General features: G+C 42.3%; 1 protein-coding gene across 2 annotated transcripts; it reads left to right on the top strand.

Annotated features, from left to right (window-relative positions):
• Positions 1-1,835: 1,835 nt before the first annotated feature.
• On the top strand, positions 1,836-10,026 carry LOC103132440 (protocadherin-18). 2 transcript variants are annotated; one of them, XM_007544251.2, is made up of 4 exons: positions 1,836-4,772; positions 5,462-5,550; positions 6,137-6,309; positions 8,366-10,026. In XM_007544251.2, the coding sequence occupies exons 1-4, from the start codon at positions 2,301-2,303 to the stop codon at positions 9,181-9,183; spliced, it is 3,552 nt and encodes a 1,183-aa protein (XP_007544313.1). In that variant the 5' UTR covers positions 1,836-2,300; the 3' UTR covers positions 9,184-10,026. The 2 variants fall into 2 exon arrangements, with proteins under 2 accessions (XP_007544313.1, XP_007544321.1); XM_007544259.2 differs by having other exon boundaries at positions 1,837-4,772; positions 5,495-5,550.
• The last annotated feature ends 2,774 nt before the right edge of the window (positions 10,027-12,800 follow it).

Genomic DNA, 12,800 nt, shown 5'->3' with positions numbered 1-12,800 from the left:
GGGTATGTTTCTGCCGTCTGGAAAGTTGTGCATAAAAATTGTAAACATAAATTTCAAAAATTCTCAATAAGATGCGGATATGGATTTTGACTGACCCATGATTACGCTTTGATTTTAAACCATGCTTACATGGGTCTGGGTGTATGGAGTAAAGTTTCACCTTTTGGGCTTAACACGCTTTCTTCCGTACATATTCCGACTTCCGAATACCGCTTACATTTAACTCTTAAATGTTGTACTCAGGTTGACGTACAGTGCTGGTTTTCTGTCACACATGTAGGCTGGAGATTTCCAATTATTCTTCCTTATTTTATCAGAGTATCTTCTTTCATGTTACCTTTCATGTTGCACGGCGTGTGACAAACTGCAAAATTTTACAACGATGGCCTTCCTCTTTCCATTCTTCCAAAAAGAAAAAAAGAAAAACAGAATTGTGGACTGCATAGTTTACTATCCACGATTTATGTCATACACCAACACAAAAGTTACAGTGAAATAAAAAAAAATAAAAAAAAGTTTTTCAAGCCTCTAACTCGAATTAATTCTGTGTGGTCTCTTGGTATGCGAAGTGACAAAGTGGTTAAGGACATTTTCTCTTATCCATCTCTATCACCAAAAACAACAACCACATGCAGCACGTGACAAATGTGCGAATGGATGTGGAAAAGCTGTTCGGTACTTGGTGGTGCGGTCTACAATCCCCCGTGACAACTTATTTCTTCACAGTTTTAGGGAGGTGGGGCGGGCGGGGATGTTCTGTTGGGGTGCTGTTGGGTCGGGCTGTAATCGCGGGGTCCTGGTGCCAAACAAACCGCGCCAGATGGTGACCAGAACGCACGGTCTCTGTCGTGCACATTTATTAAAACCTTAGATCTCATTTTCTCTCTCTCTCTCTCTCTCTCTATCTCTCTCTCTCTCTCTCTCCCAGGGGTCTGGTCTCGTGTGTGCTTGCGCATTCATGCGTATTGGGTCCTCTTCCCGCACCCCCCCGGTCAACTAAAAACTGCATGCTTGAACTAGTGAGTTGCGGATGCTGCGCTCGTTATCAAAACTACCCTGTCCTGCAGGGAGTTTGAAGTGATGCTGGACAGATTTGCACACGGGAGGAGGGGGGACGGAGCTGTTTCTCAGCGTGACCAACTCTTAAAAGGCATTCATTAGAGCCCGGCTCCCTTTTCAGCGCGATTCGCCACACGGCTTACCCAGTTTATACACTCTCACCCACACAGACAAGCACAGATTAGGCACAAGTGAAAGATACTTCAGTCAGTGTGTCCACTACAAAGTTCCTGTGCATGAAAAAGGGAGGTAGCCAGCCACTTCAAAGAGCAGGAAGAAAAAGAAAAAGAAAGAAAAAAACAGAGAAGGTGAGATACTTTAATGTCGAGACAGCAAGTGCTTAAGTCACTGTGTAGGAGTGGGCGCACAGCGGCTTGTTCCTGCTGAAATATTATTTTTTAACAGGTGTATTAAGACTTGAATGCGGCGTGCAATAATGCATATAACTAAGAGGTATGCCTGATGAGGATCTAAAATAACTGCGTCTCCATCATTTTTGGAGAGGACGAGAGAATCATGTAAATGGTTTGTAGTGATAAAAATAACTCAAAAAGGAGGATTCTTGGATATCTTTCTTTCTTTCTTGGATTTATCTCCCGATCCATAATCGTTTATCGTAAAAGTTGCAAGAATTAACCTATGCAAGGCGGGGTTTCCACCCACTTTCCCCTCCTTTCTTGCGCCTCCTTTCTCTCCTTCTTTGGATATCAAGTAGCCACCAACCAGCTTTTTTTTTTTGTTTTGTTTTTTTTTAAATCGTTTGTCTTTACCGGGGGATGTCATAAAAAAAAGAAGGGGGAGCAGAAGCAGAAGTGCGGCAAGGAAATTTGAGGCGGGATCTTTCGTTCTTTCCTCTTTCTTTTGGGTAAATTCTGCGCGGAGGCAGGCTCAAACGGAGAGAGGGAGCGGAAGAGAGCGCACGGCGCACAGACGCAAGGAGCAGAGGGAGAGAGACGCGCAAATTTCCAGTGGTACGCTGACTGGATACACGCAACAAAAACTCTGATAAAAAAGGATTATTGTGAGGAGAATTAGATGAGTTTATGGGACCTGGCAACAAATAAAATAAAACAGTCTTTATTTAACTACTGCGTGTTTTTTGCAGTAGAAAGCAATGCAGTTGCTGATTGAGCGGCCAGAGCATTTCTTAAGTTAAAGGTGGCACTGGTCTTTTTTTTTTTTTTTTTTTTTTTTTCTTTTTTTTTGTAGCCATTTTTTCCAGCAGGACAAGCAAGTAGAAAATGACGGGACTCTTTCTAACAAGAATGCTGAGAGTTGCCACGGTTTTAGTGCTGGCGGCGCAGCACGTTACCGGCAAGACGCTGAAATATCAGATCTTCGAGGAGCAGAAGGTTGGCACGGTAATCGCCCGCTTGAGAGACGACGTCGCGGATGTTTTGGCAAAACTTCCCAGCTCGGTGTCTTTGCGCTTCAGAGCGATGCAGCGGGGGAGCTCCTCTTTCCTTGCTGTGCGTGAGCAGGACGGAGAGATCAGCATCAGGACCAAAATCGACCGCGAGAAACTCTGCGAAAAGAATCTTAACTGTTCCATCCAGTTCGACGTCCTGACGCTCCCCACCGAGCACCTCCAGCTGTTTCACGTCGAAGTGGAAGTGCTGGACATTAACGACAACACGCCGCATTTCGCCAAAGCCGTCATCCCCATCGAGATCTCAGAAAGCGCGGCCATCGGAGCGCGCATCCCCCTGGATAGCGCCACAGACCCCGATGTCGGTGAGAATTCCTTATACACTTACGCACTTGAGCCAAATAACAACTTCAAGATAGACGTGCAATCTAGGAGCGACGGAGTTAAGTACGCAGAGCTGGTGGTACTTAGGGAGCTGGACCGGGAGGTGCGCTCCAGCTACGAACTTCAGTACACAGCCTCTGACAGGGGCGTTCCCCCAAGAACAGGATCGACCCTTCTCAAAATCAGCATCGCTGACTCTAATGACAACAGTCCGGTTTTTGAGAAGTCCTCCTATGTTATAAGTCTGCCTGAAAACTCACCTGTTGGCACCCTGCTTATTGATCTGAACGCCACGGACGCGGATGACGGCACAAATGCTAAAATCGCATACTCATTTAGCAATCACGTGTCTCCTAAAATTATAGAGACGTTCAAAATCAACACCGACAGCGGTCACCTGACCCTCATCAAGCGTGTTGACTATGAGACAGCAAATTCTTATGACATTGACGTGCAAGCTCAAGACATGGGTCCAAACTCCATGCCTGCTCACTGCAAGATCTTGGTCAAAGTGGTAGATGTGAATGATAACAAACCAGACATCAGCATTAACTTCCCCTCTCAGGGGAATGGAGATGCAGCTTATGTATCTGAGGCATCTCCGCTGGACACATTTGTTGCTTTGGTAAGAGTGGAAGACTTGGACTCTGGGTTGAATGGAGAAGTTGAGTGTAAACTTCATGGTCAAGGTTATTTCAAACTGCAGAAAACCTATGAGAACAACTATATGATCTTGACTAATGTGTCCCTGGACAGAGAAAAAAGGTCAGAGTTCAGCCTGACTGTTGTGGCTGAGGACAGGGGGACCCCGAGTCTCTCCACAGTCAAACACTTCACAGTGCATGTTACAGACGAAAACGACAACCCGCCACGCTTTGAGAAGGGACGATATGAGATCTTCAAATCGGAAAACAATGCCCCCGGAGCGTATCTGACATCTATCACAGCCACTGATCCTGACTTGGATGCCAATGGACAGGTGAGCTACTCCATCTTGGAAAACTTCATTCATGGAAGTTCCATTTCCACCTACGTCACTATAGACCCCTCTAATGGTGCCATCTATGCTCTGCGCACATTTGACCGGGAGGAGGTGAATAATATATCCTTCATTGTGCAAGCCAAAGACGCAGGTAAACCTCCCCTTACCAGCAACACTACTGTTGTTCTGAGCATTCTGGATGAAAATGATAACCCCCCAGTCATTGTGGTTCCACAGTTGTGGAATTTTTCAGCAGACGTTCGTGCTTCAAAGTTCACAGAGGCTGGACGTTTAGTGACGGTGGTCAGGGCGACCGATCGTGACACAGGAGTCAACGGTGAGCTCATCTGCTCTATTGTCAGTGGCAATGAAGAAGGGTACTTTGTTATTGAGCCGAGAACATGCAAGATCCAAGCCAACACCAGTCTAGAGAACTTCCCACATGAGCATGCTGAGCTTACTGTGGTGGTCAGAGATCAGGGAACTGAGAGCCTTAGTGCCAAGGCAGTTCTAAAAATCAACCTCTACGAGAACATGAAAAACCACATACAGCCAATGGACCAGGGGGAGTCTCCATTCAATATATCCAGAATGATCATCATCATATTGGGAGTAGTTGTTGGCAAGCTCCTGGTCATCATGGTGGCCTTTGTCACTCGCTGTAACAGGGAAAAGAAAGAGGCGAGACACTCTTACAACTGCCGGGTGGCCGAGTCCACCCACCAGCACCACCCAAAGAAACCTTCACGCCAAATTCACAAAGGTGACATCACCCTGGTGCCCACAGTGAACGGCACCCTCCCCATCAGGGCCCACCACCGCTCGCCATCAGCCACGCCTCCAATGGACCGGGCCCAGATGGGGGTTCCACAGAACCATCACAGCCGCCAATCTCTTAATAGCCTGGTGACCATCTCGTCCAATCACATCCCGGAGAGCTTTGCCCTGGAAATGGCACACGCAACTCCACCAGTGGAGGTAAGCATGAGCAGACACAAATACCTCAAGTTCCTCTAAATTATTTCTAATGCGATTCATTACTCCTAAATTTTCTCTGTTTTTCACCCACACCCGGTCTCTCTCTCTCTCGCTCTCCCTCACTCTCTCTCTCTCTCTCGCTCTCTCTCACTCTCACTCTCTCACTCTAGCTCTCCCTCTTGCACACACACACACCAGCCTTTCTCCTCCTCCACATACAGCTGTCTCTGAGCAAATTAAGTCATCCCCAAATGTGACAGTGACTTAATCAAAAGTGCCCTGTAGTTCAGACTGACTCTCATTAAAACTGATGATGATTATAGATGCCTTTGTCTTTACCTTGTTTACACCCTGTTACCATTACCTCCATCATTACCATGACTCAACTCCCGGTCATGTGCTTCTATATTCACGTAGTCTCATCGCACTTCCAGTACCCCGTTATTAATTTTTTTTTCTCATTTTAATGTCATCCATTTTGTTTCACCCATTTTAAGTAGCCTCTCCATCATCCATTTTGTGTTTACTCAACCATTATTTTGTCTTCTGTCTTGTCTCTTGCTCCCCCATCCCTCCATCTTCAATGTCCCATTTTTTATTCATCCTTCCCCCCCCCTTTTTTTGTTTGCTTTATTTTTTTTTCTTTGCTTTGTCATTTTTTTTATTTTTTTATTTTTTTGGGGATGTAGCAAGTCTCACAGCTTCTGTCCATGCTCCATCAGGGCCAGTACCAGCCCAGACCCAGTTTCCGTGGCAACAAATACTCCCGCAGCTACAGGTAATTTACCCCAATCCCCCAGTTCTCCTCGCCCTTTTTTTTCCTGAAAAGATTATCCTTTGTTTACTTTCCAAACCACTTGTTCCTCATTGTGTAGTTGAATTTCACTTGTCAGTGGATCTGTTGCGTGATTTTTATGATTTGTTAGTGTTTTTCCCACATTCGAATTGTTATCACACCAGTTTCATTCAGTGTAAAGGAATGCAACTCATTTGTCTGACAACAATTTCCATGTATTCCTCATTGAAACCAGGCTGTGGTTGTAAAAGTCCACATCCATCAGAACTTTCATCACAATATCCCCTTATAACATCTAAGTGATAGATTTAGTGATGCCCCTGGTGGCTGCCGTAAAAGATTTAATGACGGGATCTACCTGCAATGTAGAATTTATGAGCCAAACCTTGTCTTGTGATTTGACATATTGCAGAAGCAGCTTCAGGTCTGATATGATAGATCTAGTCTCCTCTGGAGGCAGACTGATTCATCCAGCTTTCCATGTGCACAGAAACATAAACTTGCATCATTGATTTTCAAACAGCACTATGTTGTTTGCAAACCATCTCACCGTGGTTTCTGTTCCTAGGTACGCATTACAGGACATGGACAAGTTCAGCCTGAAGGACAGTGGTCGTGGGGACAGTGAGGCGGGGGACAGCGACTGCGAGATGGGGCGGGAATCCCCCGTGGACAGGCTGCTGCTGGGGGAGGGGTTTTCTGACCTAATGCACCTCGAAATGCACCACCGACTCCACCCAGGTGAGATCTTCTCTACATTCCCTTTCCGCCTGAACTGCCTCAACAGCTGGCGCCACACGGCAGCACTTTTTTTTCTATTTCCTCCACTTTTTGCACCTTTCTCAGCATGACTTGGCACCAGTCAGTTCCCTCACATCCCCGACACCTTCTGAGGCAGTGTCTCAGCTGTCACCTCTCGTTTTAGAGGATTATCACGCTTTACTTAAATCTGTTCTGTAAAACTTGTCATTTTGCGATTTCTAAATTGCTCTAATCCACTTGGAGTAAACTTAAGGGGATGTTGGGACTTAACATTTCCACAACTGACTTTTTTTTTTTCCTCTTCACTCCCAATTTGAAAGAATATGAAACTGACCTAAGCAAGCCATCTGAGAGACAGCTCCCAGCTCGTCCAGTCTAATACCTATCTGACAAATTTCAGCACCATGGACAGTATCAAGTCTAAGCTTATTATTTGTCTTTACACCTGCTGTTACGGCCCCTAAATTCACCCTGTTGCAGACACAATCTCCATTGTACACTGCCCCATTCTTCCACACAGCCCTCATCTCCACGCTCGTTATCACACTGAGAGAGGGCACAGCGTGCTGGCTGTTTGTGCGTGTGCAGTTGTGTCTGTGTGTTATCTGCCCCTAAGATAGAGTCGTGTCTGTAAAATCCTCCCCGGAGCGGAGATGAGTCGCCTGTCACTCATCGGTATGCGTCTCAGGGAGCTGTTTTTTTCCCCTCCCTTCACTCTTTTCTTTTTCCTGTTCCCCTTTTTTCCCTTGGTGAGTGACAGTGGTGCGCTTTCATGTCTGAACTGAGGAGAATTCATAGTAATTGCTTTTAGAATGATGTTATTCTCTCCCTCTCCCACTTCCTAGGTCCCTCTCTCCTACTCTCTCTTGCTTGCCCACCCAAAAGCTCCTTCACATCTCACTGTCTTTCCTCTGTAGTAGTTAATTTATTCTAAGGCTTTATTGAGATGGATAAGGGAAGAGATGGTGGACTTGACCATTCTTTATCACCTTATCTCTCCCTTTGAGCAAGACTTGGAAGTGTTGCAGTTACTTTCTCTTCTCCCCCTCCCCCCACCACTACTGCTGTCTTTCCTCTAATTAAGAAATAAATGAAATAGACATAAGGATATTAGCTGGTAGTGAGGGGTTACCACTGTTTTTATTCAGTGTAATTATCTTTACAGTATTTTATTTTATATTTTTACAAAGAGTTTACCTATTTATCTATTATCTATAGAAATACACAAGCAGGTAAATTATTACATAGCTAAATTATTTGTTGAATATTCACAATTAACATCAAGGTCAAATTGTAAATACACTCAATATTTAGTCTAATAATTATCAATAATTAGGCCTAAATTTGACAATAGAGCCATTGCTGCTTTTATTTGGGCAAATGTCTTAACAATTAAATCAGTACATTAACTATAAAACATCTGACTAACTTGTAAAATATACATATTGTGAATTTTAAAATGACAATCAGTGGCAATATATAATTTGTTACTATTAAGTTATTTTGTTAAACCATCAGCTTTTTAAACCTACTTACCCTACTTACTACTCATTTACTGTAACATGTTTTAAAAGTGGTTTATATATATTCTTTCTATTAAAATTTTCAGTTTGCTTGGCTGTCTTAGAGTTTATTCTGGCACATGGCAATATTCAACTATTATACTCAAAATAGTTCCTAAGGTTTTCTTCACTGTGCCTAAATATTAAAGTTGCTACACTATTACATTCATAAATTATTGACTTGTTAAAATTCATAAACATATGTTAAATTTCAGTAAAAAAAAAACATTGTCAGGTTTAAATTAAAATATGGCAACCCAACTAAAATATATATTTGAGCTTTTATTATATAGACAGAAAATGACACATTTTTTTTTTTAAAAATATGACAAAGTTTGCTCAAAGCAATACATATATACATATAACAGTCATGAAACCTTCCCAGCACATAATCTGAACTTTAGCTTGACACTGTCCTTTTTTTTCTTGTTTTTGTTTGTTTATTTTTCTGTTTATTTATTTTTTTACTTCAGCTACGAGACTGTGCACGGATGAATGCCGCATCTTGGGACACTCTGACCAGTGCTGGATGCCCCCCATCTCCTCGCCTGCATCGTCCGCAGACTACCGAAACAACATGTACATCCCCGGGGAAGAGTCCTCCCAGCCACCCCAGCTAGATGATGATGAGTCTTCGGTGGACTCAGAGAATCGCAAGAGTTTCTCCACATTTGGCAAGGAGTCTGGGAATGAAGAGTTAGATCTCAGTGGAGGAGGAGGAGAGGGAGGAGGCGATGCAGCTGGGGGAGGGGCTGGATCCCTCCTCACAGAGATGAACTCTGTATTCCAGCGACTCCTGCCCCCTTCCTACACTGAGTGCACTGAAACAAGCCCACCCTCATCCTCATCAGCCACAGAGAGGGCAAGCAGTCGTGGTGGCAACATTGCAGGTAACTATAGTAACAACGCTGTTCCTCAAGACAGCCGTAAAGGTTTGCTCCCCGGTGGTAAAGGTCCTGCTTACCCTCCTGGTGTAGCCGCATGGGCTGCTAATACACACTACTTAAATCCAGGGAACACATCTGTGGTGAACAACCATGTTTCCTCCTCCTCCTCTTCTCCCTCTTCCTCCTCAACCTCCACCTCCACCAATGGACAACCTCCACACCTGAAATGGCTGCCAGCCATGGAGGAAATCCCAGAGAATTACGAAGAGGATGACTTTGATGGTGTCTTCCATCAGGGTCATCAAAGCAGCAAGCGCAGGGACAGTCGCCACGAGGCCGGCATTGATACTAGCGAGCTGGCCCAGGAGATCAACAAACTGCTGCAGGATGTCAGACAGAACTGAAGAGGGGAAGGTAGAGGGGAGGGGGGGCAGAGAAGGCCATGAAGGATTTCAGTACATTCTGGTACATTCTTGTTTACTGTGCCAAGCTAAAACTGTATAATGACAGGTTTCATTGACTGCTTGTCAGCAGCTTGTTTATGGTACCAGAGTTTCTCTTCGCCTCAGTGATGAAGACTCGCAGAAAACGTAAGAGATGGCTCTCAAATTTTGAAGCATTGAAAGCAAGAACTCAAAGAGCCAATTGTTCAAAAGTTGCTTGGTTGAGCGTTTCCAAATGAATATCCACTGAAAAAAAAAAAAAGCATCCTTTCTTCATTTGCAATGTTTACTGCAGCGTGAACAGACTTGGAGAAACCAACTGTTGTGTGAACTAAGTTTTTGATTCTACAGTATACAATATTGTATAGTGTGTCTGTGGAAAAGGCAAACTCACTTGAATATTGTGCCATGTCCTCTGTTTGTTACTATGGAATGTAACTGTACAATTTGACATTTGTATTTCAAAAATACACTCTTTTTTACTTCTATATATTTATATGTGTCGATCTATGTATGTACAGAAAAAGGAAACAAATGTCTATTTTTTATATTTGTCACTGCATGTCTTAATATCTTTTATTGTGTCCCTGTGTCCTTTGCCCTTTTTATTTTGTAAAAAAAAAATGTATTTAATTTTTGTTTTTGAATGTGTGTTTTTTTTGTGTGTGTGTGTGTGTGTGAGAGTGCGTGAGTGTGAATATTAAAATCCTAATTATTCAATGCAGTTCCATGTTGGAAGTGATTTTGTATGGTAACACTGTGACCAGTGGGTGATAAATAAAGTGGAGGGGGATTCATAACAAGGTTAAATTGAAAAATATATTTTTTTTAGTGCTTAACATTTCTTTCCCGTGTGTATGTGTTATTAAATTAAACCTTTATGATTTTATTGGTTTGCCATGCTTTCACTTGCCCTTCTGTCTCTTAGCACCCCCTAATGCTCAGCCTTAGAACTGCAACAATTTTACTGTGCGTAAATCTCCACAGCCTCACCCTCTTCAGACCCTCATCGTATTATTTTCACATGCATGTCTCAGCTAATCAACATAACATTAGCTGTGAATTGATTCCCGAATGATCTCTTTAGATTAAACTACATTTGAGCATTGATTTAATTTCATAGCAGGAGTCCTCGGTTTCTCTCGTTGAGAAAGCATCACACTTAGACTAAGTAGTCTATGCTTGGCAAATGAGCAGCATCTGACGATGACTGCACATGATGAGAAAATGAAAGCGTGATATTGTGCAACAAAGTCATACGGACCCATAATGCAATTAAGAGCACACGAGTTGTGAGCCTCCCTGCTCTCCTGCTCACTCTGCTTGTGATTACGAAGGCTTATCTTTGCTTAATACACTTAAGACTGCTCAGGCTATGTACACACAGAGGGAAATGTACCACTTTAAGCTGTACGGAAATTAACCCGGTGAGGCGTGGCTTCAATAAGGTAAAGTTTAAAATTTGCATACATGCAAAATACAACCGCGAGGTCGGGCAGGCATCTGTTGCGTGTTGTGCGCCTCCGGAACAAGAGAGCACACATGAAAACATCTCGCTGTCTGCAGTCCGTCTGTGGGCGCACCGAACATGCTTGAAAGGACTTGATAATGAGCTCATTTGTCTTCATCATTAAGTAGTTCAAGCTTCAATGAGCAACAAGCATTAGCTTTGAGAGTGAGAGAAGCTAGAGTATGCTAGGTGCTAAACTATTTCGGCCTCGTTTTATTACTTTGCATGTTTAAGTATCAAAATGTTATCCTATTTTATTTTATTTTTTTAGTTTTATGGGTGACTCCATGTCTTCTGGTGTACAATTAAATATATAGAGTATTTCTCTGTAGTTTTCACCCCTAAATGTCTTTGCTCTAATTGGTCAGTTAGTAAAAATGATAAGATGTGTGACAAAACACTGTCTAGCTAAGACTTTGCTAATAGAGGGTGAGATGACTTTACAAGCTTTTCTCACTCAAACTCTTTTACAGACTACTGCTGGTGATGCTTGATCTTCTTTGAGTGGTACAAAGAGGAAGTTTTAGTAAATCATTTCAATGTGAATATAAAGCAAACTAGCTGTGACAATGAGCTTGTAAGTCACACAATGATTTTTGATTTAATCCCTTAATTGTCACGTTCAAAACGCTTACATGTTGTCTAATTGGTGTTCTCATGACAGTTAAGAGTTTCAAACAGATAATACTCAAAATGGAAGTGCAGTGAATAACTTGCTGTCCAGTAGAAACTGAGACAGATGATGTGCTTGGGAGGGACAGACATGTTGAAGATTATACCTTGGAGGACTTCACTGTCCACCTCAACCCCACTGACCATTAAACACTGAAGGAGTATGTTTACTGTGCATTTAACTATGGTTGCAAATAAGTAATAGGATACAAACTGCCAGCGTAAATGTACTGCAGCTGCACAGTAAATTCAAAAGTGTTAAATGTTTTGGTGTTAGTAGACTTTTTGCAAAAGCAGAGTTAATTTTACTCCAATAGTCACATTCTATTTATGTAAGTCTGGGGTGTATATTATTAGTAGTTAAAATCCAGTGTTAAAACAAAGTGTTTCCATATCAAATCTAGAGATGTTAAAATGGAATCAATAACTCTTTACTTCTGAACTCTGAACTCCACCAGCGGCTCTAACACGGAAGGAGTTAATTCACTGCCTCAGCCCCAGAATCACAGATCCCCACCAAAGCGAAGCGACAGAAGCCAAGTCATTTCAGGACTATTTACTCTCCACATGTCTGAGTTATTTACTGCGCTTGGCAAGTTACTTTTTTCTGAGATGGTTTATAACTATTATTTTGAGTTGAGCTCAACCTGTGTGATAGACGGCTCGGGGTTAGCATATTTAGCTTAGCATGCCGAATGTTAGCGGAGTAGCGGAGTTGGAAAAAATTGAGCCGGTGAAGATTCAGTCAAATTCTTGGCTAAATTGAACAGATCTTTTTATGTTGAGGGCATTATTCCCGCTGTTGTGTCTTCTTATATACGTTTTGCAGCATGTTTTAATCCTTTTATTGCCTTTTTGTATATATTAGAACCAGTCTGGTTGCAGATGAATCGCCAGTCGTCAGCCTAACCTCCCCATCCTGATCCCCCCATGGATTCTTCGAAGATTCAAGCTCCAAAAATGATTACATGAACTGTTTGCTTTACTTTTTCCACTTTGTACTTTGAACAATTTCATGCATATTATTGAAGAAAAATGTACTAAGCATACTGCATTTTGTATTGCACAGCTGATATGTTAGACAGTTTGATAAGCAACATGTGAATGAAAACGACATGTGGAACATGCACTTTATTCCACGTTGTAATATGTTTTGTAATTATGGTGCACGTTTTGAAATAAGTGCATTTGAGAAAATCATTGCCTTTTTATTAAATATTTATTTTCCAAATAATTTTTTAAAAGTTCAAATCAATGAAACACCTATTTAATATTAATTACTAATTACTCTTATGAAGTTAAAAAAATACTCTGAGAGTTAATATTAAGATCTAACACTGAATTAGTGTTAGTAAGTGTTAAATTATTAACTCCAGCAGATTTGATATTTGACACT

The sequence above is a fragment of the Poecilia formosa genome, unplaced genomic scaffold, assembly GCF_000485575.1.
Source record: "Poecilia formosa unplaced genomic scaffold, Poecilia_formosa-5.1.2 Scaffold11, whole genome shotgun sequence".
Lineage (NCBI taxonomy): Eukaryota > Metazoa > Chordata > Actinopteri > Cyprinodontiformes > Poeciliidae > Poecilia > Poecilia formosa.
Note: the sequence above shows the minus strand (reverse complement) of the source record. Positions and strands in the feature narration are given on the sequence as shown.